Source organism: Budorcas taxicolor, chromosome 9 (assembly GCF_023091745.1).
Source record: "Budorcas taxicolor isolate Tak-1 chromosome 9, Takin1.1, whole genome shotgun sequence".
Classification (NCBI taxonomy): domain Eukaryota; kingdom Metazoa; phylum Chordata; class Mammalia; order Artiodactyla; family Bovidae; genus Budorcas; species Budorcas taxicolor.
Genome location: NC_068918.1, coordinates 35105953 through 35133899, shown reverse-complemented (window position 1 = coordinate 35133899; position 27947 = coordinate 35105953). Strand labels below are relative to the sequence as shown.

Here is a 27947-nt window from a genome sequence, read left to right as displayed (position 1 = left end):
GTCACATTCATCACATACAGGCATGATACTGGCCTGCAGGGAAGGACTATTACTTTCTGTAAACTGTCTTTTAAGAGAAAGACCTTCTCATGATTCCTTCAACAGATGTCCCTCACATCTAGTGGCCAGAATTGCATCAGATATAAGGTAAAGTACAAACACTGGAAAATCGCATGAACAGAGGAGCCTGGTAGGCTACAGTCCATGGGGTCTCATAGAGTCAGACATGACTGAGCGACTACTTAAGTAAATACAAAGACTTTAAGGATCAGGGAGACCTAAATCAATGTGATGGTATCAGCTAGAGAGATAGATGTGGGCTTATGTCTTAGTCAGTTACTGGTGAGGGGATTCCAGGATTAGACCAATCGTGATTGATTACCAGGACAGGAAGCAACTTCCTCTGAAGCACATGGAAAATAGCTATCTGAACAAATCAGAGTTGTTAGCAAAGAAAATGTATGTTGGAGGTTTGACAGTTAGGCTTTGGGTTTGGATAAAGGAAATGGTTTGAGGTTAGGCAACCACCAGTGTCTGCTAAAACACTGCCTTTATTGGTTTCCATTGCTTTTAAATCTAATAAATATGATAATCCTGAGAACAGATTCCTTTGCCTGGCATAGCCTAGATTCTTCCCCTAACTGGGAGGAATCCGTTTTCACTTTATTTCCAGAGTTCAAAAAACATACAAATGCTTTTTCTTTTTTCCTTAAGAGCAATGACAGCAGAGCAACCAAGCAAATATAAAATGAATTTGTATTGCTTTCATATCAAAATCTGTCTAGCCATCTCACAATTTACTTACTTACTGTCTGTCTCCAATTTGTTTTCTGCACAGGATTTAAAAGAATTCTGTTAGCTACATAGGGAAGTCAGCAAAGTTTATTTATAAATGTGCTATGAGAACACCAAGTTATCTACAATTCTTTGTAGGTTTTGAAGAATGATTCATTATTTTGACTGATTGGAAATATACAGAGGGAAGTGTGCCTTTAGCCTCTTGTGTTTTTAGCGTTCTTGAGAAGTTGTTGTTTCCACTCTTTACAGAGCTTTGGAGGTAGTGGACGGAGCACCTGTAGCTGGAGAGTATGAAGAATGTACACTGTACTGTGGGGAGTCCCAGTTCTTTCACACCACCTGTGAGATGCCGGGTGCTTTACCTACAGAGTCTGGAATCTTTAAAAAGGTAATGCTTCATTTCCGATATTTGACTCCTGGGACTAAACACTTTACTGAATTAAAGCAGTGTAAAATAACACCTGTCTGGTTGAAAAACATAGTTAAAAAGATCGTAGATGGTTAAAAGGTCATTACATATCAAAGCACCGTGATGATAAATCAGGATCAAAGGAAGAGTTTGAACCTTTGCTCTTTGCTGCCTTCAGAAGTTCTGTGTGGTTGTCATGGGTGCCTTTTGCTGCCTTTTCCCCTTCATATACCTTTAATTCAAAGATATACAAAGTAAAATGATATCAATATTTGGAAACAGTGATTCTTTCCCATAAAAAGCATTTTATTTACTTACATTTCCTTCCTACTGTAAGGCATTTAGAGTTGTTACCATTCTATCAGCAGTTACATTTGAATATCTAGATGTTTGCATAGAAAGTTCTAACTTAACTACATTGCTTTAAGAGAAGCTTTTAATTGTGTTTCTGTAAAAGAAACTTTATTTTACTTTAAAAGTTAAGTTCTAACTTAACTACATTGCTTTAAAAGTTTTCCCCCAGGTGGGAGATAAAAGTATATTCTTATTAACTGCATCCTTTTACCCATGAAAGGACATGGCTTGTGCACTTGCCTGCAAGCAGCAAGATAAAATAAAGTCTTGACTCACAGTGTGAGAGCTGGTTTAGCTGCCAGACTTTGAAGGCTGTATAATACAGTTCTTGTTACAACTTCTTAGAAGATCACTGAGGGTTAGCAAGGAAAGATAGTTTGTCATGAAAGAAATCCCCTCCCCAAAGGAGTTTGTTTTAGTAATGTTGTATATTAAAAGTGAAACAATTACTTAGTGCAAGATGAAAAATTTGGAGACTGGATATACAACACTGTGAATGTATTTAGGACTACTGATGTATTTAGGATTAAATGTATTTAGGACTGCTGAGCTGTATATTTAAAATGGTTAAGATAGTAAATTGTATGTATGTGTATTTTACCACAATGAAAAAATTTTAAAAATATCCTTGGTGATAAGGTGTAAGAAAAAAAGACATGATGATATCATAAGCTCATATTTTAGTTTATTAGAAAATAAAAGTGGGTAGAGAAATTCACAGAAAATACTTTCTAACTCAAAATAGCATAATTTATCAATGAGTACCAGAAGTATAAAATTAAGTTTTATAAAATGGTGAAATGAAAAAATCAAATTTAACTTTAAAAAATTAAGTAACCTGGCTTACTATAATTTATATGTACTTTCAAATTGGTTTTACATTTTGTTCTTCTTTATAAGAAACAGTTGGTAACTGGAAACAAAACCTGATAAATCCAGTCACTGGCCATGAGTTTTGAGTTGTTTTCTATATTTTTCCCTTAATAATTATAATTCTGCAAGTGTCATGTCATTAAGTATCTCATGATATTTACTGAAGTTCAGGAAACAGTTGGTGGCAGCACGTAAAGTTGGGCCAGAAGTAACTTCCCTGAGAGGGATGACTGTGAAGGGTCTGTGGTACTTCCTCCCTTGGTCTACAGTTCAACACAGCCGTGTCTTCTTCACGATACTCACACTCTGGCTAGACATGCTCTCTCGACACTTGCTTGCTGTCCCAGGATACAGTCAAGGAGGGCTGGCAGGGAGAAGGAGGCCAGGCAGAACACCCAGGAAAGGCAGACACCAGGGACCAGAAATGGATGAAATGGGCACCCAGTGTAGGAAGGGAGCCAGGGCAGATAGAAGACAGGCAGGAACTTGAAGAAGGGAGGCTAGGCAAAGTGTCGTTCTGGCTACAGTGTCTCCACGTGTCTCCTGAAATGGGGTCAGCCAGGCACTGCACCACACCATCCTGCTCAGCGATGGTCAAATGTCCACAACAGGAAGAACAGGCTTCCAGGTCCACTTCTGGATCTGCCGGTTGTCTCTCCCTCTCCCTTTTTCTCCCTCTCCATCATCCCTCATGGGTCTGACTCTGGATCTTTCTCACCTGCATATTCTATAAGGACTGGAAGAAAAGAAGAGGCATAGTGCTCTCTTGCCTACTGATGGTGTTCTCAATTTTATGTCTCTTGAGATCATAGCTGAGATGTGTAACTAGGCCATTTTCAGGAGTGTAGGACAGCTCTATACCACCAGTCTGACCAGTATTACTGAGAAACAGAAATTAGCTCCATGTAGATTCTGGGTAATTCATACCTACTGTAAGTGCCAGGGTGCCTCCCATACCTTTCAAAGAATTCTTCTTAGTCTACTCTCTGCAACGAGCCTGGGCATTTCCTACAGGATTCAGCAGATTTACTAGGCAATTGTATCAGCATCACCCTTGGTATCTTTCCCAGGCAGAAGGCCATCAGTCCTTAAGATCCCAGAGTTGACCTAGCTCTCTAAGTTATATCTGTTTATTCAGACAAATGTTTCAAGTGTTTTTTTTGGGGGGGGGGGATTTGAATTATTTTTTAATATAAATTTATTTATTTTAATTGGAGGCTAATTACTTTACAATACTGTATTGGTTTGGCCATACATCAACATGAATCCACCACGGGTATACACATATTCCCCATCCTGAACCCCCCTCCCTCCTCCCTCCCTGTACCATCCCTCTGGGTCATCCCAGTGCACCAGCCCCAGGCATCCTGCATCATGCATCAAACCTGGACTGGCGATTCATTTCATATATGATATTATACATGTTTCAATGCCATTCTCCCAAATCATCGCACCCTCTCCCTCTCCCACAGAGTCCAAAAGACTGTTCTATACATCTGTGTCTCTTTTGCTGTCTCACATACAGGGTTATCGTTACCATCTTTCTAAATTCCATATATATGCTTTAGTATACTGCATTGGTGTTTTTCTTTCTGGCTTACTTCACTCTGTATAATCGGCTCCAGTTTCATCCACCTCATTAGAACTGATTCAAATGTATTCTTTTTAATGGCTGAGTAATACTCCATTGTGTATATGTACCACTGCTTTCTTATCCATTCATCTGCTGATGGACAGCTAGGTTGCTTCCATGTCCTGGCTATTATAAACAGTGTTGCGATGAACATTGGGGTACACATGTCTCTTTCAATTCTGGTTTCCTCAGTGTGTATGCCCAGCAGTGGGATTGCTGGGTCATAAGGCAGTTCTGTTTGCAATTTTTTAAGGAATCTCCACACTGTTCTCCATAGTGGCTGTACTAGTTTGCATTCCCACCAACAGTGTAAGAGGGTTCCCTTTTCTCCACACCCTCTCCAGCATTTATTGCTTGTGGACGTGGATAGCAGCCATTCTGACTGGTGTGAAATGGTACTTCATTGTGGTTTTGATTTGCATTTCCCTGATAATGAGTGATGTTGAGCATCTTTTCATGTGTTTATTAGCCATCTGTATGTCTTCTTTGGGGAAATGTCTGTTTAGTTCTTTGGCCCATTTTTTGATTGTGTCGTTTATTTTTCTGGAATTGAGCTGCATAAGTTGCTTGTATATTTTTGAGATTAGTTGTTTGTCAGTTGCTTCATTTGCTATTATTTTCTCTCATTCAGAAGGCTGTCTTTTCACCTTGCTTATAGTTTCCTTTGTTGTGCAGCAGCTTTTAATTTTAATTAGATCCCATTTGTTTATTTTTGCTTTTATTTCCAATATTCTGGGAGGTGGGTCATAGAGGATCCTGCTGTGATGTGTGTTGGAGAGTGTTTTGCCTATGTTCTCCTCTAGGAGTTTTATAGTTTCTGGTCTTACGTTTAGATCTTTAATCCATTTTGAGTTTATTTTTGTGTATGGTGTTAGAAAGTGATCTAGTTTCATTCTTTTACAAGTGGTTGTCCAGTTTTCCCAGCACCGCTTGTTAAGGTGATTGTCTTTTCTCAATTGTATATTCTTGCCTCCTTTGTCAAAGATAAGGTGTCCATAGGTGCATGGGTTTATCTCTGGGCTTTCTATTTTGTTCCATTGATCTATATTTCTGTCTTTGTGCCAGTACCATACTGTCTTTTTTTTTTTTTTCCCTTTTTATTTATTTTTGTCTATGAGTTTTTTTAAATTTAAATTTTTATTTTTACTTTATTTTACTTTATAATACTGCATTGGTTTTGCCATACATCAGCATGAATCTGCCACAGGTGTACATGAGTTCCCAAACATGAACCCCCCCTCCCACCTCCCACCCCATATCATCTCCCTGGATCATCCCCATGCACCAGCCCCAAGCATCCTGTATCCTGCAACGAACATAGACTGGCGATTCATTTCTTACATGATAGTATACATGTTTCAATGCCATTCTCCCAAATCATTGCACCCTCTCCCTCTCCCTCAGAGTCAAAAAGTCCGCTCTACACATCTGTGTCTCTTTTGCTGTCTCGCATACAGGGTCATCATTACCATCTTTCTAAATTCCATATATATGTGTTAGTATACTGTATTGGTGTTTTTTCTTTCTGGCTTACTTCATTCTGTATAATCGGCTCCAGTTTCATCCATCTCATTAGAACTGATTCAAATGTATTCTTTTTAATGGCTGAGTAATACTCCATTGTGTATATGTAGCACAGCTTTCTTATCCATTTATCTGCTGATGGACAGCTAGGTTGTTTCCATGTCCTGGATATTATAAACAGTGCTGTGATGAACATTGGGGTACATGTGTCTCTTTCCATTCTGGTTTCCTCGGTGTGTATGCCCAGCAGTGGGATTGCTGGGTCATAAGGCAGTTCTATTTGCAATTTTTTTAAGGCATCTCCACACTGTTCTCCATAGTGGCTGTACTAGTTTGCATTCCCACCAACAGTGTAAGAGGGTTCCCTTTTCTCCACACCCTCTCCAGCATTTATTGCTTGCAGACTTTTGGATCGCAGCCATTCTGACTGGTGTGAAATGGTACTTCATTGTGGTTTTGATTTGCATTTCTCTGATAATGAGTGATGTTGAGCATCTTTTCATGTGTTTGTTAGCCATCCGTATGTCTTCTTTAGAGAAATGTCTGTTTAGTTCTTTGGCCCATTTTTTGATTGGGTTGTTTATTTTTCTGGAATTGAGCTGCATAAGTTGCTTGTATATTTTTGAGATTAGTTGTTTGTCAGTTGCTTCATTTGCTATTATTTTCTCCCATTCAGAAAGCTGTCTTTTCACCTTGCTTATATTTTCCTTTGTTGTGCAGCAGCTTTTAATTTTAATTAGATCCCATTTGTTTATTTTTGCTTTTATTTCCAATATTCTGGGAGGTTCATAGAGGATCCTGCTGTGATGTGTGTTGGAGAGTGTTTTGCCTATGTTCTCCTCTAGGAGTTTTATAGTTTCTGGTCTTACGTTTAGATCTTTAATGCATTTTGAGTTTATTTTTGTGTATGGTGTTAGAAAGTGATCTAGTTTCATTCTTTTACAAGTGGTTGACCAGTTTTCCCAGCACCACTTGTTAAAGAGATTGCCTTGATGACTGTGGCTTTGTAGTAGAGCTTGAAGTCAGGCAGGTTGAGTCCTCCAGGTCCATTCTTCTTTCTCAAGATTGCTTTGGCTCTTTGAGGTTTTTTTGTATTTCCATACAAATTGTGAAATTATTTGTTCTAGCTCTGTGAAAAAATACCATTGATAGCTTGATAGGGATTGCATTGAATCTATAGATTGCTTTAGGTAGTATACTCATTTTCACTATATTGATTTTTCCGATCCATGAACATGGTATATTTCTCCATCTATTAGTGTCCTCTTTGATTTCTTTCACCAGTGTTTTATAATTATCTATATATAAATGTTTCAGTTTATATTTGCACTGAAGTTAAGCCGTGTGTCTTCCCCCAAACAATTAAGATTTATTCATTCTCTTTATGTGTTCTGCACACTCTGTTATTGTGTTTGTTTACTTATTTAACATGTTGTTAAAATTCCTTAGACTTTCTTTAGAGCTGACAATATTGTATTGAATCCTTTAATTAAAAGAAGACATTTGTTCTACCTGCTTGTATAAATGGAAATGGATTTTTAAATACTAAGATAATATTGCCTCTCAAACGAGTATATACATCAGCTAGGAAAAAGAGCTTGTGGGTCCTCAGACATGTCCGACTCTTTGCAACCCCATGGAATGTAGCCCACCTGGCTTCTCTGTCCATGGAATTTTCCAGGCAAGAATACTGGAGTGGGTTGCCATTTCCTAGGTAAAAGAGCACAACCACAAATCAAAGCAGAATATTACTAGAATTTAAATCTTATATGAGAAAAATCACCAAGGATCTTATTTATTTACACAAAACAAGTTTTTCCCTTAAGGTGAAGGTGAAGTCGCTCAGTCGTGTCCGACTCTTTTCAACCCCATGGACTGTAACCTACTAGGCTTCTCCGTCCATGGGATTCTCCAGGCAAGAATACTGGAGTGGATTGCCATTTCCTTCTCCAGGGGATCTTCCTGACCCAGGGATCGAACCTGGGTCTCCCGCATTGGAGGCAGATGCTTTAACCTCTGAGCCACCAGGGAATATTTCCTTTAAACAGCTACGTAAAACCTTTAGTCAGCTTTAGAGTAGAAGATATTTATGTTAATATTTATATTTGTAATAGACTTTTCATATGAGAGAAAAGCACAAGAAAGTGGTATCATTAAGTGAAAACATATATCATCTATGATAATCATATTGAATAATTCTTTGCATATAAGAAAGGATTAACCTTGTACATTAATATATCTTTTTGCTGTATTTTTTTACTTCTTATATTTACTACTTAGTTCATTTGTAAATGAAAATGTCTTAATTCTACTACATAAGGATATTTCTGGGATGTGAAAGAATACCTTTTATTTTTACTTTTTAAATTATGAAATATATGTACAAAAGACTTAGAACATATCACATATAATGGTTACGTATAATGCCACTATATAATTACAATTATTTTTTAAAGTAGATGAATTAAGATTTTAGGTGGAGTTTCAATTTCAAACTCTCAAAAATTAATAGAATGAATACACAGAGAAGTAGAAGGATATAGTAAACCCTTTATTAATTAAAGCGTTTCTTAAAAAAAACAAGAATAAGAATACCATCATCAAAAGAATAGCAGCATCAAAAAGGGTAATTACCTTAATGAGAATTTCAGTGATCTCTAGTAGGAAAATCTCTTAATTTTCCTTCAATTCTAATCACCTTCTTTGATCTAGAAAATTTCTCTAACAATAGTTATGATAAGTGATATTGTCACATTTTCAATCATTCTGGAGCCAAACTTAAGCAAGTTAAAGGGAATAAACGGGTACAGCAATTGTTTGGTTAAGGGGAAAAAGCTTTTTCTTTTTTTAACCATTTGGATATTTTATTCTGAACTTGGATAAAGTGTCTATTTCCCATTGCCTGTGTGTATGCATGTGTATAGTGTGTGCATACGTACTTTTTAAAAGAAAAAGTAAGCCATGCACCCCCAAACCAAAGTAACTATAATCTATAGAACAGAAGGAATTTTGCCAAATCAGGGCTGCTCCTCTAGAAGTCGCACGTACAGATTTTGATTCTTGTCTATGCTTCTCTGAGCCATCATTCAGAAGACATCTGTGAATCTTTCATCTCACTCTTGCAATTGGGTTGCTCCCAAATCATCCAAAACAGACAGATATTTGCTTTAGTCTCAAGTACCTCAGAGGTGTTTCTACCACCATTACTTTTGACAGCTTTTTCATCACCCAATTAATCTTATAATTGTCAAGGGGGAGTGTTTTCCAGCTTCCACCCTGGTTATTCTAGTTTAGTCAATACGGATAACAATTCAGTTCAACAAGCATTTGTTCAGGTAATAAAGAGGACAGAACATTTCCTAACATTTACCATGTTCCTCAGGTAGTTGACCACACTGAGAGGCAAGGTCCCATTTCTCTTCCCAACCCCATCATTTCCCCCCTTTTCTCTCTCTCCCTAGCTGTTCTACGTGGCCAACCAATTTTCCTCTGGATGGCCAATCCCCAGATTTAACTCATTTCTTAGACTGGACCAAGTTCAAAATATGAATTACTTAAGAAGCCTCCCACAATGGAGGAGACCCTGGTTCGATTCCTGGGTCAGGAAGATCCGCTGGAGAAGGGATAAGCTACCCACTCCAGTGTTCTTGGGCTACCCTTGTAGCTCAGCTGGAAAAGAATCCACCTGCGATGCCGGAGACCTGGGTTCGATCCCTGGGTTGGGAAGATCCCTGGAGAAGGGAAAGGCTACCCACTCCAGTATTCTGGCCTGGAGAAGTCCATGGACTGTATAGTCCATGGGTTCGCAAAGAGTCGGATACAACTGAACAACTTTCACTTTCCCACTTTAAGAGGCCTCAGACTTGTCCACTCAGCCCAGTCCCCTGGTGCGCAGTGTTGGGTCTTCTCCACTATTGGGCTGGCCTAGGACACAGTGCACTAACATTGGTCACTTGGCTCCTACACTTTGTCTTAGATCACCCAGGTTAGTAATCCCACCCAGAGCCCTTCTGAAGTTATCCTGCAAGAAGTAAGACCTTTGAAATCCTGAGTTCCAACTCCCTAATGCTAATCCTGAGAATGAGGTATTTACTTACTAAGTTAAGTCCTTCCCAATAATGACTTCCTTGAAGGACTTATGAGTATCATCTATCCCTGCCAAAACTGCATTTGACACTCCTGGTGGCACTTCATCTTACCTGCATGTGTGATTACAGATTGCTGGGCCTTAGAACTACCTTGTCCCAGATCTCTGCTTATATTGTCTATCAGATCTTGATGTCACTTTACCCACCCCACCCTGGGACCCTGTCTGTACTGGCTGCATGGCAGGATTCTTCCTGTGCTCTATAAGTACTATTCTAAAAGGCTAAATATACTGTTAGGAAGGACTTCCCTGGAGGTCCAATGGTTAAGACTCGACACATCCAATGCAGGGGGCACAGGTTTGATCCCTGGTTGGGGAACTAAGATACTGCATGCCATGTGGCCAAAAATACATAAATAAATAAATAAATATACTGGTAGCAAAAAAAAGTCAACATAGAGAGCAATGTTTACAGTATGTTACATTTTGTGTAAAGGGGGAATTGGAATATACACATATATCTTTGTAGATGCATTAAGAAATTATGAAAGGATACATGAAAAACTAGTGATAATTACTTAAAAGAGGCCGATGGGATGCAGGTGGGAGGGAAACATCCTACTGTGTTATTTCTCATATTTTTAGTTTTGAACCATTTGAAAGTATTGCCTATTCAAAATTTTTTGATGATAGAGGAATGAATAGATATGATTTAAGTTAAATTGTGATTAAAGGTCATACCTATTCATCCCTTCATCTTCAAAAAATTTTGAATAGGCAATACTTTCAAATGGTTCAAAATTCAAAATATGTGATTAAAGTTACACTGAAATGGTTTAGGAATGCATGTGTGATTTTTTATGATTCTCTGATTTGCTGTAAATAGTACCAATCCTGATTGCATTGCCCAAGGGGATGTCAGGTTGTTCTAAGTTTCTTATTGCACCATTCTACTATCTTTGCCTATAATCTTTCCCATGCCTAGGAAGTCTTTCCACTTGTCTACTTGCAAAATTCTCATCCTTTAAGATCCTGCTCAAACACCTCTTTCTTTGTGATCCCTGCCCTGGAAAACATGTTCATTTACCATGGATGTATCATGAACTCGGCACTTACCATATTGATTTTCAAGTCTCTTTCCTTATCAGCCTAGGAGGCCCTCAGGGTCAGACTGCATCTGTATGGCTGGAACATTATCTATAAATTTTGCATGAATGAAATACCGTCGGTTCGTAATAAAAGGTAGTAGAAAACAATGCTGTTGCAAATGTGCAGCATTTCAGCTCTAGTTTGGTTGAATTTTTATTTGTGCTTTCAAAGGTAGAGTTTTAAGTCCACCGAATGTGTATATATACGTAGGCAAGCCACGTGTGAGCAGCAGAAAGGCAATGTGACTGTTTCCAGAGCATGACTCCACCTTCCTTCTTCAGCACTTAGGCTGTGGGGTTGCAAAGATCAAAGTGGATCATGGTGGCATAGGGAACATTTTCTCTCTGAAAAAGCTTGGTATTATTGGATGTAGCAAGAGCTGCCTTTTCTGCATAAGAAGTTTCACATGTTGGGTCTTCTGTAGGCTGGAGAATGTTGCTCTAGTATCCTAAGAACAGTGATACAAAAGCAGGACATGGTATACCAGTTCTTTTTCTCTTAAAACCTAAATATCTGATCTTACAAGAAAAAGACTGATTGCCTGTGTATAGCTAGCTCTGGGAAAATCAAGCCTGTATATAGCTATCTGTGATACTGTACATTTAAATGTATCATAGTCACGAGGAGGTAACAGGAAATCAATGAGTGATTTGTTGTTGTTTTTATACACCAAGTACATGTGTTGTCTTCCTTTGAGGTAATAACTATGGGTGCTGTTTATTTACATATGTATAAATAAACATATTAGTATATATTAGCCAGTCCATTTCCCTGTAACCTATAAAGCTTTGTCTCTAGTCAGGTTTTATTTTGTTTTTGTTTTAAAGCTTGGTAATATATTCATTATTTTTTTTCTAAATATTTGTTTATTGCAAAAAATATCAAAGAATATGAAGCATACAAAATAAAGACAAATTCTCCCATTACACTTGAAAGTAGCTAGTTTGGTATATATCCTCTCAAAGCTTTTTGTTATGCATTTATAGAAATAGAGTTAGTTTATTCATGCTTTTTCCAACAGAAGGGATCATATACTGCATTGTTGTTTAGTCATTCAGTAGTGTTAGACTCTGCGACCCCATGGACTGCAGCATGCCAGGCTTCCATTTCCTTCACCATCTCCCAGAGCTTGCTCAAACTCATGTCCATTTAATTGGTGATGCCATCCAACCATCTCATCCTCTGTCCTCCCCTTCTTCTCCTGCCTTCAATCTTTCCCATCATCAGAGTCTTCTCCAGTGAGTCAGTTCTACACATCAGGTGGAAAGTATTGGAGCTTCAGTTTCAGCATCAGTGCTTACAATGACTATTAAGGGTTGATTTCCTTTAGGTTTGACTGGTTGGATCTCCTTGCAGTCCAAGGGACTCTCAAGAGTCTTCTCCAGCACCATAGTTCAAAGCATCAATTCTTCTGTGCTCAGCTTTCTTTATAGTCCAACTCTCACATTCATACATGACTACTGGAAAAACCATAGCTTTGACTAGACAGACCTTTTTCGGCAAAGTAATGTCTCTGCTTTTTAATATGCTCTCTAGGTTTGTCATAGCTATACTGTATGCAGTTCTCTGATTCGTTTCTTTTTACTAAGCAGTCTTTGTGATCACCTTTTCAAATCAGTATCTATGCATTTGCCTCTTTTGAACAATTAGTATTCCATATGTAGTATGGAATATAGTAGTATTCCATATGTCTATTACAATGACTCTACTATTCTCTAGTTAACCAATATTTATGAACATTAAAGTTATCTGCACTTAAAAAAAATTTTTTTTACATATTTCCATCTTTATGGGGTTTTTTGATCACTATTTCTATGGGATAAATTCTCTAGAAGTGAAATTACTAAATCAAAAGCACACTTATTTTTAGATGTTACAGATATTGTCAAATGACCCATAAAAAGTTTTTATCAGCCTAAGCTCCCAGCCAAAGTGAATGAATGTGCCTATTTTTCTACCACTTTATAAATGTAATTGATGTTTGTAATTGATCTTTTTCATTTTGCCATTCTGTTGATATCTCATTGTTTATACTTGTAGTTCTTCAATTAAGAAAGAGGTTAAACTTTTTTTTTTTTACATTTATTGGCCATTTGCATTTCTTCAGTGAATTATCTTTTCGTGTTTTCTGCTCATTTCATGTTCTTCTGCTCATTTATGTGTTGGGTTTATCTTGCTTACGATACTCTGACAAAGTGATAATCATTGATATTCAAAATGGATAAAAATTGTTTTTACAGGGAACATTTGAACCTTTTGCATTCTTTTAAAAAAATAATTTAGTGTTTGTTTATCCAATTAGGGTTTAAATTTGCTGTTTGTTTTTAGAGTTGGGAATTCTGTGTAGGAGAAACTGTTAAGTTGTGAGAAACCAAAATGCTTCCCTGCTCTTACTAGAGAATGAGTATCAGAGGAGATGGGAACAGGAATAGGGCTTCTGAAATTATACTTTGTGGTCATTCATGCAGTGGAACTAAATGACAGTCTCAGAAGAGTCCCTGAGATGTTTTTCCCTCTCATTCACTCCAGTTCTACTCCTGCATGTCTTTCAGTCCCTTTGTTCAAATGAATTTCTTAAACTTACAATTTAAAATATTTACAGCAGCCTTAGATTCAAACTACCAAGGACTGAACATTTAAAGTCCTTCTGGATTCTATTTCTAGTTCTGACAGGAATCCCTGGCTGATAGTCATCCTTACCAGCATGCCTGTCTTGTAAGGAAATCGTTAATGATTGTAAAGCCCAGGGCATATACAGAGCTCTCTGTAAGTAGTAATTATGGTTATTGTTCTCCTGGCATCCTTAAATTTCAAACTGAATTCCTACCAGCTAATGTAGTACAAGCGAAACTTAAACTCTTATGACATCATTCCCATAATAAAGAGGAGTGGCTGGCCAGTGATGCTCATTTGTTTTCCTGAAGACATCAAGAGAGGATCATACATCATTTTGGTTGTAGAGATGAAAATGTAGGGCTTTGTCTTCTTTTGAATATTCTAATCATAGAATATTTGTTTTGATCAGAAATCCCTCATTGGGGATCCATCTTTAGTCAGAAACAAAGCCCTCTGGCTACGCTCAATGACATTTGGGCCAATTGGAATCATATCTGGTTGCTTAAGTAACTCTAGACACCCCGCTTCTTCTGCAATTACTACTTCTGTCCTGAGGAAACTCTGAAGACTGGTCTGATCCAGAACCTCGATGGGGGGTCGAACCTGCTGTGGGTGTGGCTGTGGCAGTGGCAGGTGCGATAGGTGTGCCAACAATCGCAGCAGGAGTGTGGACCCTCGGAACAGATACCCTGCCTCCCGGAATAGATATGAAAATTCTAGAAACAGGTACTATGCCAGGGATCTTGAGGTAAGTCCTTGCTGAGGGAATCCTTCTGAATCATTGATTTGTCCAATGTCTCTTTAATAACAATTGAGCATGGGTTACATGATTGTGAATGAGAATGTGTTACTGTTTCACAAGGCTAATGCCATGTTCATCTTAAATATTTGAAAGTATCTACAGCACTATTTATTCATATACTAAGATACTTTTTCTTAGTGTTAAGCATTTTTTGTTTGTTTGTTTTGCAGTCGGTTAAAGCTTTACTCAGAAGGGCAATGCCAGTGAGGGTAGCTCCTGCTGCACACTGTTCTCTGGGACAGTCCTCCCTGCTCTAAGCTTTTTAGAACTCCTTACACTGTAAGAGAACCATGCTGCTTCACATTCTCCCCAAAACCACTTTCGTTTGCACTGAGCTTATTTGCAGTTAGTAATTGAATCAGATATTAAATCATATAAAGGTGTTTTGAGCAGTAGAATGTTTTAAGAGTCTGGATCAACTGCTCAGAACTGCTTTTTGTGTACCTAATTTGACAGGAGATGCTGTCTTAAAATTGAGAGGTGACTCGAGGTCTTTTCACTATTCCCAGTCCCTGCTTGTAAAAGCCAGTGTGTTGCTTCAGTAGATTTTCTGTGCTACTTTGTAACATGTAGGGTAGCCAGCACCCGCCAGCATGAACTTGCCTTTGATGCTTATTCATCCCCCTCTTCTCCACTTGTAATATTATACATCTGCTTTGTTTTGCCCAGGAAAACTCTGAAGCTACTGGAATGGAATGTATAGAATGTGTATGTCAGACTAGTTTTGTAATGTGCTTTAGGAAAAGCAAGCCGTGCGTACTTCTGACCTGCTGTTTCCCTCAAGATGCTGATTAGAGTGTAACCCATAATCTATTGAAATGGTAATAGATTTAAATGTATAAATATGTGTTTGTGTGTATATACATACATATATTTATGCTTCTGTGTTGCACACACACATGCACACGGACTTTTGAAAACTATCTGAATGCTAAATCGGCAAATGAAGATGGAATAAAACTTTTGAAGTTTAGTACTTTGCAGACCATATTGGTTAGATGGATCTCTTAGCCATTTCTTATATTCAAGTCTGAAGAGAAGGGACTTAATATTTTCATTATTCTGTGCTTAGTCCCATGATTATTGATTTTACTGTCTTTTCTTCTTAGTAGAGCTTTGACATGTCTCTGCCATTGTACATAATGATTTTGGTTTTTGGAAGCTTTAGTCAAATATCATCTATAGAGAGGTCAAAATTTTACATTGTTTCAGTTTGTGTCCTTTGCTAATTAGTGGTTCACTATCAGCTACCAGGGGGTATTTTTAATGACTTTTAACCAGCAACATGGAAAAAATGTTCAGAAGAACATGGGGGAAAACAAAAACTTGTGACTGGAGGACAACAAGATAACACTAACTTAAAACGCTTAGAGCCTTTGAGTAGCAGGTGATTGTGAGAGATCTCTGTGATTACGATAATTGTAACCTAAGCGAATCGCTCCAAGGCAACCTCAGTCATCTCAGTTAACAGTAGGCCATCTCACCTAATTCCTTGCTGACTTTGAATGTAGATCTTAGAAACTTGAATGTGCTGTTAACACATCAAGATAATCTGAACAAGAATCCCAAATAATGTGGAAATTTTTTACTAGTTGATTTTGTTTTAATAGTATCTTAAAATGAAGATCGACCAATTTAGAAAATGAGGGAAGTAGAGATTGATCTGTCATTGATAGTAAAACTCCCAAATTAAAGCATCTCCCTGTTGGTGATAATAGAAAGAAAGTGAAGTCGCTCAGTCGTGTATGACTCTTTGCAACCCCATGGACTGTAGCCTACCAAGCTTCTCTGTCCATGGGATTTTCCAGGCAAAAATACTGGAGTGGATTGCCATTTCCTTCTCCAGGGGATCTTCCTGACCCAGGGATTGAACCCGGGTCACCTGCATTGTAGGCATACACTTTACTGTCTGAGCATAAACGGACCAGGGAAGTCCGTTGGTGATAATATTCAAACCAGTGCAGAGGACTTTGCCCTTGGGTTCTCTCATAGGCTTTTTCCAAAATAGCTAAAGAGACTATCAAAATACTTCTAATAATTAACTTCTGTGAGTTTACCAATTAAGTGAAGTTTCATCATAGTGTATATGTTAATTCAAAATATTGAATTTTGGGGGTATTTTACAAAATGACAATTTATAACAATGATAAATACCTTTTAAAAAGAGACCTCTTTGATTTCCTGTTTTATTTTAAAACTGCAATAGTCCAAACTGGCTAAAGTAATCTAGTAAGTACCTGTGAATACAAAAAATTATGCCTGATCAATATCTATTCATCTTTAACATTCAAGTTAAATATTATCTCATTTGTGAAATTTCCCTGAATTCTCAGTTGATATTGCCTGATGTCTGTCATGTTCTCATGGAGTTTTATAATATCCCAAGTGATTTCTTCATATTGTTATTCAGAAATTTTATCTCTTCTCCACTACTCTACTCCCATTCACATTTTATTTACACCTAATGCTGTGCCTGTGGTATAGAAGACACTCAAAACCCATAATTGCAATACAGAATTATTAGCCCAAAACCAGAGCTCTGATTTCAGCTCTGCTTTAGACCAACTGTGTTATCTTGGGTGAGTTATTTATCCTTGTTGGGCATCAGCTTTTAATTTATAAATTAGGAAATGAGAATTGGATGAGACAGTGCTCTGTAGAGCTGTTGGGATCCTCTGAGGTGCCCTGGAGGCTACAACAGCAAGAAAGGGATGGATGGAAAGCTGGATGGGAGAGGAACTCAGGCCTGCAAGGTTCATGCCTTGTCTTCATTCAGAGATGCTGACTTATTGATATGTTTGTTTTCTATATGACTAAATTCCTCCATCACTTCTTTTGAATAAAATGCTTTACTGTTGATAAAATCATGAAAACAGCTGGACTAGATTACTGATAATGTTTGTCTAATTCTAATGTCTGTAACATTTGCATTAATTTATTATCATATTGCCTTTTAAGAGAAATCTAATTACATTGCTCTCACTGACTTGTTTATATGTTCACTGCCCTCCCCATATATAAGTCTTTTCTGTTCTCTTTGTGCTTAGCCAATTTGTCTATTACACCTTGTATTTAGTTTTTAAATCTGAGTAAGCTGCTTGTCCCTACCAAATGTTCTTTCATTCGTAAAAAATCATTCTTAAATTTAATTAATTGTTTTGAAATTCATTCTTATCTATCTGGGCATAGAAACCTTGAATATCTAGTTTTATCTACAAATCTGGTGAAGATATTCTTAATTACTTCCTTCTGGTCATTTATGAAGTCACTGCATAGAATGATATTCAGGTTGGAGTTATTGTGTGTTGGGGGGATGGTGATAGTTGAATAAATTGATATTCTGACTTTCTGTGGTGTTAGCTGATCCTGCAATGAGTTGTCTTCTCTACCCTCATCTTTTTTAAAAATGATATTTGAAAGAGCAAATATTATGAAGTTTGTGAGTAAATATTGATTGACAGTCATCTAAAGTACTAAATAGAACAACACATATTTTCACAGCATAAATAATAATGACAGAATTAGCAGGTAGCTTACAGGAGGAAAGAAAAGAAGCAGAAAAAGGTCAAAGTATACAAAATAAGGAAAGAGATTCAAATACTGATGCACTCAGCATTCATTCAAGGCTCATTAAACGTCCCTAGTGCTCCCACAGTTTTAATGCTAATATTCTGCCAGTGGCTTGTCCTTTGTTCCTTATGTTTGGTACATGTGCTATTTATTTATCCATTTTGTGCTTGTTAATGAGGTACCTTGGGAGTTTCTCCTTTCAACAAAAATGGAAGGGAATGAAAAGGGAATTGTTGGAAATACACTGACTAATTCAGTCCCACAAATTACCAACAGCTTACCTTAAAACCAGCCTAAAAGAAATGACAAACTGATTTTATTTAAGATAAATAACATCCAGTATATCAATTACATTTGACTCAGTGCTGTCCTGTCTTAGAATTAGGAAAGGCATTAGAATCAAGGTGATAGTTGAACATATGAGATGATATATTAAGCAAAGCAGAATGTATTTGGTTAGAGAATGGTACAGAAAGAAAACTTAGGAAGTAGAATTTTTTTTTTTCAGGAATAAGTATGTGGTGGTATCCAATTTTTAAATACAGAGAAATTCTTGTAAAGTCTTGAGCAAAGAAGCATTCCTGATGAATGTAATATTTCAGAAGTAGAGGCATTGATATTCCTGGTGTGATAGAATGGCAGGGTTGAGGGAAGTAGAAACCTGTGAACACAAATGGGGACTGAAATCTCAGAAACCTCCCAGAAGGCTTTGAAACCAGCATGGGCTTGTATTAACTTAGAGGCTGCTGAATGGGTGAAGTCAAGAGATCTGATGATGGGTTACATGTAGGAGAAAAAGTGGGTGGAATGAAAGTTTTTAAGGTTTTTAGTTTGGGAGGTTAGAAAAATGGTATTCCTTGGTGACAAATGAAATTCTTTAGAAAGGAAGACTGCTTGCAAGGAAAAATGATTTGTTTTTTAGAAAATGTCATCTTTGAAGTAATAACTTGAAAACCAGGTAGAAAGTTTCAGAATCATAAAACAGTATGGAGAAATAGATTTGGACTACCATCAGAGAATCGAAAATTTTCAGTTGTTTTAATTTGCTTTCTCTTTTCTCTTTCTCTCTCTCTTTTTTTGTTAGTAAATTGACATCAAAATTCATTTGGCAGAAAAATCTAAGCTAAACTCTTATGAGGCAGTTTATTATCTTTAATTATCCCATTTACAACTTCTCCAGTAGCTCAGTGGTAAAGAATCTGCTTGCCAAGCAGGAGACTTGGGTTCAATCCCTGGGTCAGGATGATTCCCTGAAGAAGGAAATGGCAACCCACTCCAGTATTCTTGCCTGGAGAATTCCATGGACAGCAGAGCCTGGTGGACTACAGTCTATGGGCTCTCGAAGAGTCAGACATAACTTAGCAAGTTAACAGCAGCATCCCACTTACGGTGAATTATTATACATATTTGCTGCAGAAGTATTAATCTATTATGGTACATACACATGCTACCTTTCCAAAATCTGAAGATTCTTACTTTTTAAATACTTCTGGCCCCAGTGGGTTTTGCATAAGGGATTGTGGACCAGTAGTAAAAGTTTGAAGAAAGAATGCCAGTGATGGGATAAGACAGAATCAACCATAACTAGGAGTCATCTATAAAGTCAAATAAATGATGAGAGAATGAATGATTGAACTTAATAAGGAGAAACATTATAATTCACAGAAGTAGAAAGTAAAATTGAGATAGGGAATTCAATAAATAAGTTGAAGGGGATAGTGGATTTGTCAAAAAGAAGGATAGGGCTGAATTCATAGAGTTCTTGAAGATTATGGGAGTAGAGGAGAATGGGCACTGGCAGCTAGAAATGGACCTTGAGTTTTTATTTACAGGTTGAAGACAGCAATGAATGGATGGGGAAGATTGAGAGACTGTCAGTGGGGTAGCGGCCCAGAGGGAAAGTTTGCATGTGAAGATAGGCCAAGGCAGTTGTAGAAGCTGAAAAGAGAAAAGAGAAGGGACTCCAGTAGAAGTGCTCCAGAATGAGGGAACCTTTCGGGAGGTGTAAATTTATCGTGAGGCAGATCTTGAGCACTAGTGGACCATAGTTTTGGAGATGAAGGGAGACACAGACTAGGCACAGGCTATCAGAATGTGAAACTAACACAAGAAGGAATTCCTGCTGAAGAGCTTCACTTTTCTTTGTAGAGAAAGAAAGTCACTACCCACCCACCCCCTGCCAAAATGGGTCTAGGGGAGACTTGATGATTGAGAACTATGTGGTTTTGGCATAATCACTGATAAAAGCATGGTAGGAAGTCTACAGGAAACCGAGGGTGTCAAAAGGGCCAGAATGAGTAAAGCTTCATAAATCTATAGTCCAGATGTGCAGAGTACTGTTTGGCTGTGGCTCTGTTGTTTTTCAATGTGATCTGTAATTTTCCAGAATGTAGGATCTCTTGTATGTCCTGACAGACATGTAGATGTGATATGTGAAGTGATGCACACAAAATGATCAGCTGTCATTGGTTATCCCAACAGTGAGCAAGTGGTTATCCCAGGACTATCTAAGGGCATAAGTGCCACACTGCAGTTGTCTCCTAACTGGTCTCTCTGCCCCCTTCTTTTGTACTCTTACCCCACCATTCTTTCTGCACAGAGCAGCAGTGTCACATTTTCAAGGCATAAATCACATCCTACTATTGTACTTCTCTGCTTGTAACTCTCTAATGGCTTCCTTCACACGGAGAAAACTCAGGTCTCTTTTTAATAAATTTTATCGAAGTATGGTTGCTCAGTTATATATATATATATACACATATATTTATTGTTTTTCAGATAATTTTCTCATATGAGTTATCGCAGAATGCGGAGTAAGGTTCCCTGTGCTATACAGTAGGTCCTTAATAGTTATTTATCTTACATATAGTAGTGCGCATGTGTTCATCCAAGTTCCTGATTTATTCCTTCCCATGTTTCCCCTTTGGTAACCATAAATTTTCAATATCTGTAAGTCTGTTTCTGTTTCATAAATAAGTTCACTTGTATCATTTTTTTAAAATTAGAGTCCATGTACAAGTGGTATTATACAATGTTTGTCTGACTTCTTTACTTACTGTGATAATCTGTAGGCCCATCCGTTTTGATGCAAATGGCATTATATCTTTTTTATGGCCTTTTTATTTGTATTCCATTGTATATATGCATCACATCTTTATCCATTCCTCTACTGATGGACATTTAGGTTGTTCCCATGTCTTGGCTATTGCAAATAGTGCTGCAGTGAACATTGGGCTGCATGTATCTTTTTGGGTTATGGTTTTCTCCGGATAGATGCCCAGCAATAGGGATTGCTGGATCATATGGTAGTTCTGATTTTAGGTTTTTAAGGAACCTCCATACTGTTGTCCCTAGTGGTTGGGCCGATTTACACTCCCAACCAACAGTGTAGGGGGTTTCCCCTTTCTCCACATTCTCGACAGCATTTGTTGTTTGTGGACTACATGATGATGGTCATTCTGATTGGCGTGAGGTGATAACTCACTGCAGTTTTGATTTGTGTTTCCCTGATAATTAGTGGTGTTGAGCATTTTCATGTGCTTTTAGACCATCTGTATGCCTTCTTTGAATAAATGTCTACTTAGGTCTTCTACCCATTTTTTGATTAGGTTGTTTATTTTTTTGACACAGAGCTACATGAGCTGTTGGTGTATTTTGGAGATTGATCCCTTGTCGGTTGCTTTGTTTGCAAATATCTTTCTTCCAAGAAAATTCAGTTCTTTATACAGGTTTACAGGTCTTTCGTGAATTGGTCCCTGCCCCTGCTCAGCTCAGACTCCCCGCCCTCCCCCCAACCCTGTTTGCTCTACCTCAGCCACACTGAGGAAGTACTTGTGCTGAATCCTTTTCTGTCTTGAGAACTAGACCCTACCTGTTTGCCTGGCCGGAAACTCACTGCCCCCAGGCTCCACAGAACTGATGCCTTCTTGTCTTTCACAGCTTAAGTGTCACCTCTGCAGAAGGGCCAGTCATCAGCATCTCAACTTTCATGACTTATCTGCATAGTACATACTGCTATATATATTTTGCCTATTTGTTTGCCTGTTATTTTCTATCTTTCTCCCCTACAGTATAAACTCTGTGAGGCAGAGCCCTTTGCCTATTCTTTGCTCTTCTGACCACCTTCCTGAGACAATGTCTGGCACACACTAGGTACTCAATAAATGTCTGTTGAATGAATGACTAAATGTTTCACTGTACCTTTTATTTTCAAGTTAACTTCCTTACCATTTTGTTTTTTAGTGGCTCCCTAACAGTAGGTATTGAGCACTTTGTTCAGTCTTCATTTGATTTATTAATTTCTTTTTTGTTTTTATTTTTTATTATTTTTAATATAAATTTATTTATTTTAATTGGAGGTTAATTACTTTACAATATTGTATTGGTTTTACCATACATCAACATGAATCCACCACAGGTATACACGTGTTCCCCATCCTGAACCTCCCTCCCTCCTCCCTCCCCGTACCATCCCTCTGGGTCATCCCAGTGCACCAGCCCCAAGCATCCAGTATCATGCATCGAACCTGGACTGGTGATTCGTTTCATATATGATATTATATATGTGTCAATGCCATTCTCCCAAATTATTAATTAAAAAAAATTTTAATATAGTTGCTTTACAGTGTCGTATTAGTTTCTACCATACAGCAAAGTGAATCAGCAATACGTATACATATATCCGCTCTTTCTTGCATTTCCTTCTCATTTAGGTCACCATAGAGCATTGAGTAGGGTTCCCTGAGCTATACAGTAGGGTCTTGTTATGATTTACTGATTTCAGTTTGACACTGTACAGACAGGACACTGCTTCTCTTTCCTACTGTTCTGTAGCTTGCGATTGTCCCTACAGTGTTTCCTAGGCAGTCAGATCTGAAATCTGTTTTGTTCCTTTGTGTCACAACCTTCCCATCCTCTGCCCCAATTAATGGCATTAAAAGGGGGAAAAAAATCTTTCCTTGCAGCTATCTTACATAACAGAAAGTCAATATTTTTGGTCAGGATCCAGTTTTGTAAGAAACAGCTTTGGCAACTCTGCCCCATGGAGGCCCATGGAGTCTACCCATATAGAGATAGTAAGCTGTCACATGTGCTGCTGGGGATGGGAGGGCCGTGGGGTGTGTGTGTGTGAGTGTGCATGTGTGCAGCACTCAGGCTTCCAGGCCATGTCTGAACTCTCCTCAGGGACAGGGAGCTTCCCTTTGTCCCCAGGTGTTAGTATAGTCATTCTTATCCTGTCTGTTCAACTGAAGCCTGGTAAACACAAAGCTCTGAAGTGACTGAAAGCCAGTCATAGGTAAGAACTTAAACAAGAAATATTAATAAAATAATTCTGCACCATGAAAAGGATGAATCTCAAATAGAAAACCAAGAAACAAGTATGTAGTCATAAAGAAATGGGGTGGGTCTACTAAGATCACCGTCCTCAGCGATTGACCTGGTTCTGCTGGGCTCTCACAGGGTATAATTACCATGTGTCACTCCTAAAGGGACATACTGCCTGCCTGTACAGGAAGCCTCTTTATAGTTAACCCGGTGTAATCATTAATTAGCTCATACGTGAACACCTGAGTTGGTATCATTATCTCTGCTTGGCAAATAAGGAAAAGCAAGGGTTATTTGTGCCCAGACTCCAAGTAGTGTGGACTTGGAGTCTGGGCTTAATAGAGAGTCCTGGAATTCTTGAACTTGAGTTTCCTGCACTATAGAATCAATGTATTACTTTGTTGAACACAGTCAGATGGAAATGACCCAAATACATGTTGCTCTTGCAGTATTTTGGCCCTACCCTTGTGGTTTTCTTCATGATGGGAAGCTACTCTCTGCTTGGCATGGTTGGGGCTGGAGGAGGGGACATGGGCATGAGGAAATGGAAGGAAAATGCATCCTGTGATTTCTAGTCTTTAGACAGAAGTTACTTGAACTAAGCTTTTTGAGGATATCTCTTAGGTCCAAAGGTTATGTTGGCTTTCAGTGAGCAGGGTTGAACAGGAAACTTGCTTTCTCCTTCTAGAGTGTGTCTGGTAAATCCTGTAAGCAAAAAGCAGATGAATCTTGACCTTATAGGCAGTATCCTAGTATCAGGAATGGCAGAGCTATGAATGAGCTATGAAAACAGATGTATACCAATGGGAATGCATGTATACCAATGAGTGGATTTTCCCTGAAAGCATTTCAGAGTACCTGCCTGGCCTGCTGATAGGTGATGCGGACCTGGATTCACTGTTCATATTTCCACAGGATCATCTCTATTTTTAATCTTCTCTGTATATTATTCAAATGAGAGCAGAAACGTTTCCTTACCAGATAGGTGAAAAGTACTTGGGGATTAATTTCTAGGACATCATACCCCAGGAAGAGTCCTCTTAAATGAGTGCTTGACACAGTCTCTTGAAGCAAATTACTCTCCCAAGGAGACAACAGCACTAAAAAGCAGGTGACAAGCGAGGTGTGGGTCAGGAGTGAACAGGAGCCTCTTCCCTTCCCAAAGTGTGTTTTAGCTCTGTTAGGTGCTCTGTATGCCAGACTCTCAGAAAGGAATCCTCTATTTGCATACCATAGACAAAAAGGATAGAATAAACAGATGATAACTAACAGAATAGACAAAAAAAAAAAGTCTTTCACTCTCTGTCTCTTATTTTTGGTCTGGTTTAATAGTAACTGTCAAAACATTTCTTTCAACAAGATGAGCTGACCAATAAAGTGTTCACTGATTCAGGATATTTTAAGCAAAATATACTTACTCTGTGAACACAAGGCATATCAGTATGAGTTTAGCTTCTCTTTTGCAGGGAGAGAAAAGGTCACAGTATTCAATAAAAAAACTTTGCAAACATAAGATATCTGCTTTATATCTTTAATCAGAAGTAGAATTTGAAAAAATGTTTTTCCTTCAAAGAGTTATCAGAGTAGGAATTGATTTTGTTGAATTATGTTTTTTCTTTTTAAGATAAGCTTGAGACTGTCATGAATACTGAATGTGGAAATGTTTTACTTAGATATTTTGGAAACTGGATGTCTATGCCTAAATTGTGGTACTTGGCTGTCCGGACCTTTGGGAAGTGAGTTGCTCTAGGCAGCTGAGTTTTATAGACCACTTAGTGTTTATCCTTGTCCGTTAGAAATTTTCATTTTTTTTTACTGTTTTGAATAAAAACCATCTGAAGATATGTTCATTCATTTTTCTTATTTAAACAGAACATGCTGAAATTATTTAGCTTTTTTTCTTGATAAAGCATGGCTATTATGGATAACAGCTTTTTTATGGAAATATAATAATGTTCTGATAGCCTATTGAAGTATATCATTCTGTCTGCTATTGCAGCAAATTATCATTCCTGTATTATTCTTAATGGCTTTTTCTAGAAGTTTTCTTATTACTTGTCATTTCTTTGGTCACTGTGTACTTAAGAAAAATCTTTTAAAGTACTTACAGTGTTGCAATTAGTTACATGTTTGGAAATTAGCTAACCATGCTCTTTAGAACCTTATATAAAAGAAGAGTAAATGGGCTTGGAGAGAGGCCAAGACTACGTTCTCTAATGGTTTTTTTTTTTTTTAATTTTTATCATGAATATTTTAAAACATACAAAAGTTGGGAGAAAAGCATAATGAACCACCGCACCATTCACCAGTTACCAACTTCTGGGCAATCTTGTTCCCTGTATACCTTCCCTACTTTCCCACCTTACATCTGGATTAAAAGCTGATTTCAACATTAATATGAACTCATATTTAGCTTAATACAGGTACAGATAGTTACACATGGAAATATTTAGACATGTTTGTATATACACCAGGTAGTACACACACACAGATTTTCTTACCCAGTCAGCTGAGGGGGCCTAGAAGCAATGACATCTCAGTAGCAACAAGTACACCTAGAATCCAGATCTTGTTTCTGATACTGTTCTCCAATAAAACAAACCAGGGCTTCTTGAGAAAGTGGCTGATTTTAGGAGTGAAGCACAAAATATACAAGACTTGGAATGTAAAAAAAAAAAAAGTGCCACACACATGCACGCGCACACTAAAAGAGGTATGTTGCTGCTGCTGCTGCTGCTAAGTCGCTTCAGTCATGTCTGACTCTGTGCGACTCCAAAGACAGCAGCCCACCAGGCTCTCCCATCCCTGGGATTCTCCAGGCAAGCACACTGGAGTGGGTTGCCATTTCCTTCTCCAATGCATGAAAGTGAAAAGTGAAAGGGAAGTCGCTCAGTCGTGCCCAACTCTTAGCAACCCCATGGACTGCAGCCTACCAGGCTCCTCCATTCATGGAATTTTCCAGGCAAGGGTGCTGGAGTGGGGTGCCATTGCCTTCTCCAAAAGAGGTATGTTAAAAGATCCTAGAAGCTAACTGAAATACTACCAAGAGCCAAATAGTTCCCAACAGCCAAAACTGGAAAAATTTGAGCAAAAAATAAAGAAAGCAGCATTGTATTATAACTCAAAGTATAAAATAAATATTGTTGTATCTGTACTGAAAGAAATAAGTGAGTGAATGAATAAATAAATGGAGGAGAGGAGACAAAACTCCTATGCCAAAAAAAAAAAAATTACAAAAATTTATGAAGATATTGCACCTTTAAGGAGGGGAAGCGTACCACCCCCACTCCACACAGTGACTTCCTTACAAAGAGTATACTAAGGAAAGGGGATGAAAGAGTAATTTCACAGTGGAGAAATTTGACAAACTTTACCAAAGCCAACATCAATAACCATAAGTCATATTGATAGTATGTACACTTGATATAATATGATGGAAATAACACTGACCTCTGTATTCTTCTTCATCAAAACCCATAACCCCTGTCTAATCATAAGAAAAACACCAAATTTCAAGAAAGGCTCATTTTACAAAAGATCTGAGCCTTACTCCTCAAAACTGTCAATCATCAAAACCAATTAAAGTCACTCGCGGCCAAGAGGAGTCTAAGGCGACATGACAGCTAACTATCAGCATATCATATTTGTTGTCTGTGCTTTAATTCCATCTCTGAAAAAAGGAAGGGAATATTAAAAATGAAAACCATCGATTTATTAGGCTTATATGACACTGGCAAACATTTAATCTTTAAAAGTATATATTCATAATATTAAAGTCAATTATAGAAGAGAGAGAGAGCAGGAAGGGGATTACATTTCTAGTAAGGGTGACTTATCACAAACAAGAGGAGAAAGTGAGAACCAGGTGATGGATACAGCAGAACTGAATAAAAAGGAACAGAAAAACAGGAAAGAGAGGAAGGAGGGAGGGGGAGAGAGAGAGAGAGAAAATGAAGAGAATGTTGGTAGTATTCTGTGTTCCAGTAATGATAATAGCTGATGTAGACGATCTGTTTTGCCATCCCTCTTTTGGATTCTTGATTTACTATGAATAGTAAACGTTGTCAGAATAAGACTGAGTCCTCTTTCTTGACATTTTTTTTCTTCTGTGGTATATAATACGTGTAATTTCAAAACATGTTTTGGTCAGTTATCATCTTCTGTGCTAACCATGAAAGATTTGTCCCAAATAAACTGAGACAAGCATGTATTTACTTATTCACTGAAGATCTAATTCTTGGGAAGTTTGCTTTTGATTTTATCTTTATAAAAAGAACACTGCTTGCTTAGAAAAGATGGAGACTATGGTTACATTTGCCAAATTACACCATGACTCAGAAGATAACTTGTGGTTGGAGAAGGATTGGAAAAAACAAACAAACAAACAACAATGAAACAAAGGAAGCTGTGTCTTGTTGCTCATGGAGTAATCTGCTGCTGCTGCTGCTGCTGCTAAGTCGCTTCAGTCGTGTCCAACTCTGTGCACCCCCATAGACAGCAGCCCACCAGGATCCCCTGTCCCTGGGATTCTCCAGGCAAGAACACTGCAGTGGGTTGCCATTTCCTTCTCCATTGAGTAATATATCTGTGGCCATTTTTTAAGCTCTGTTCAGATATTGTCAGTTGTGACTGTGACACTTTTGCCAGTGTGTTTTTAATGTTAGTTGTCCTGCTGTTCACATACTGATATGTTCCTGGCAATAGTTACATGGTGTAGTGACTTGCAGATTTTTATACTTGTACTATATGGCTCAGAGCTTAAAGTGTCTGCCTGCAATGCGGGAGACCCTGGTTCGATCCCTGGGCT

General features: G+C 38.0%; 1 protein-coding gene and 1 non-coding gene across 2 annotated transcripts in view; one reads left to right on the top strand and one right to left on the bottom strand.

The window, feature by feature from the left end:
* The window catches only part of CRYBG1 (crystallin beta-gamma domain containing 1), a 228536-nt gene that overhangs the window by 97610 nt on the left and 102979 nt on the right, over window positions 1-27947 (top strand). The window contains exon 2 of the mRNA XM_052645892.1: window positions 1048-1186. Coding sequence (XP_052501852.1) covers window positions 1048-1186 — 139 coding nt within the window. The remainder of the gene's footprint in view (window positions 1-1047; window positions 1187-27947) is intronic.
* TRNAW-CCA (transfer RNA tryptophan (anticodon CCA)) lies at window positions 7550-7622 on the bottom strand. Its single transcript has one exon. It is a non-coding gene; the product is annotated as a tRNA-Trp (tRNA).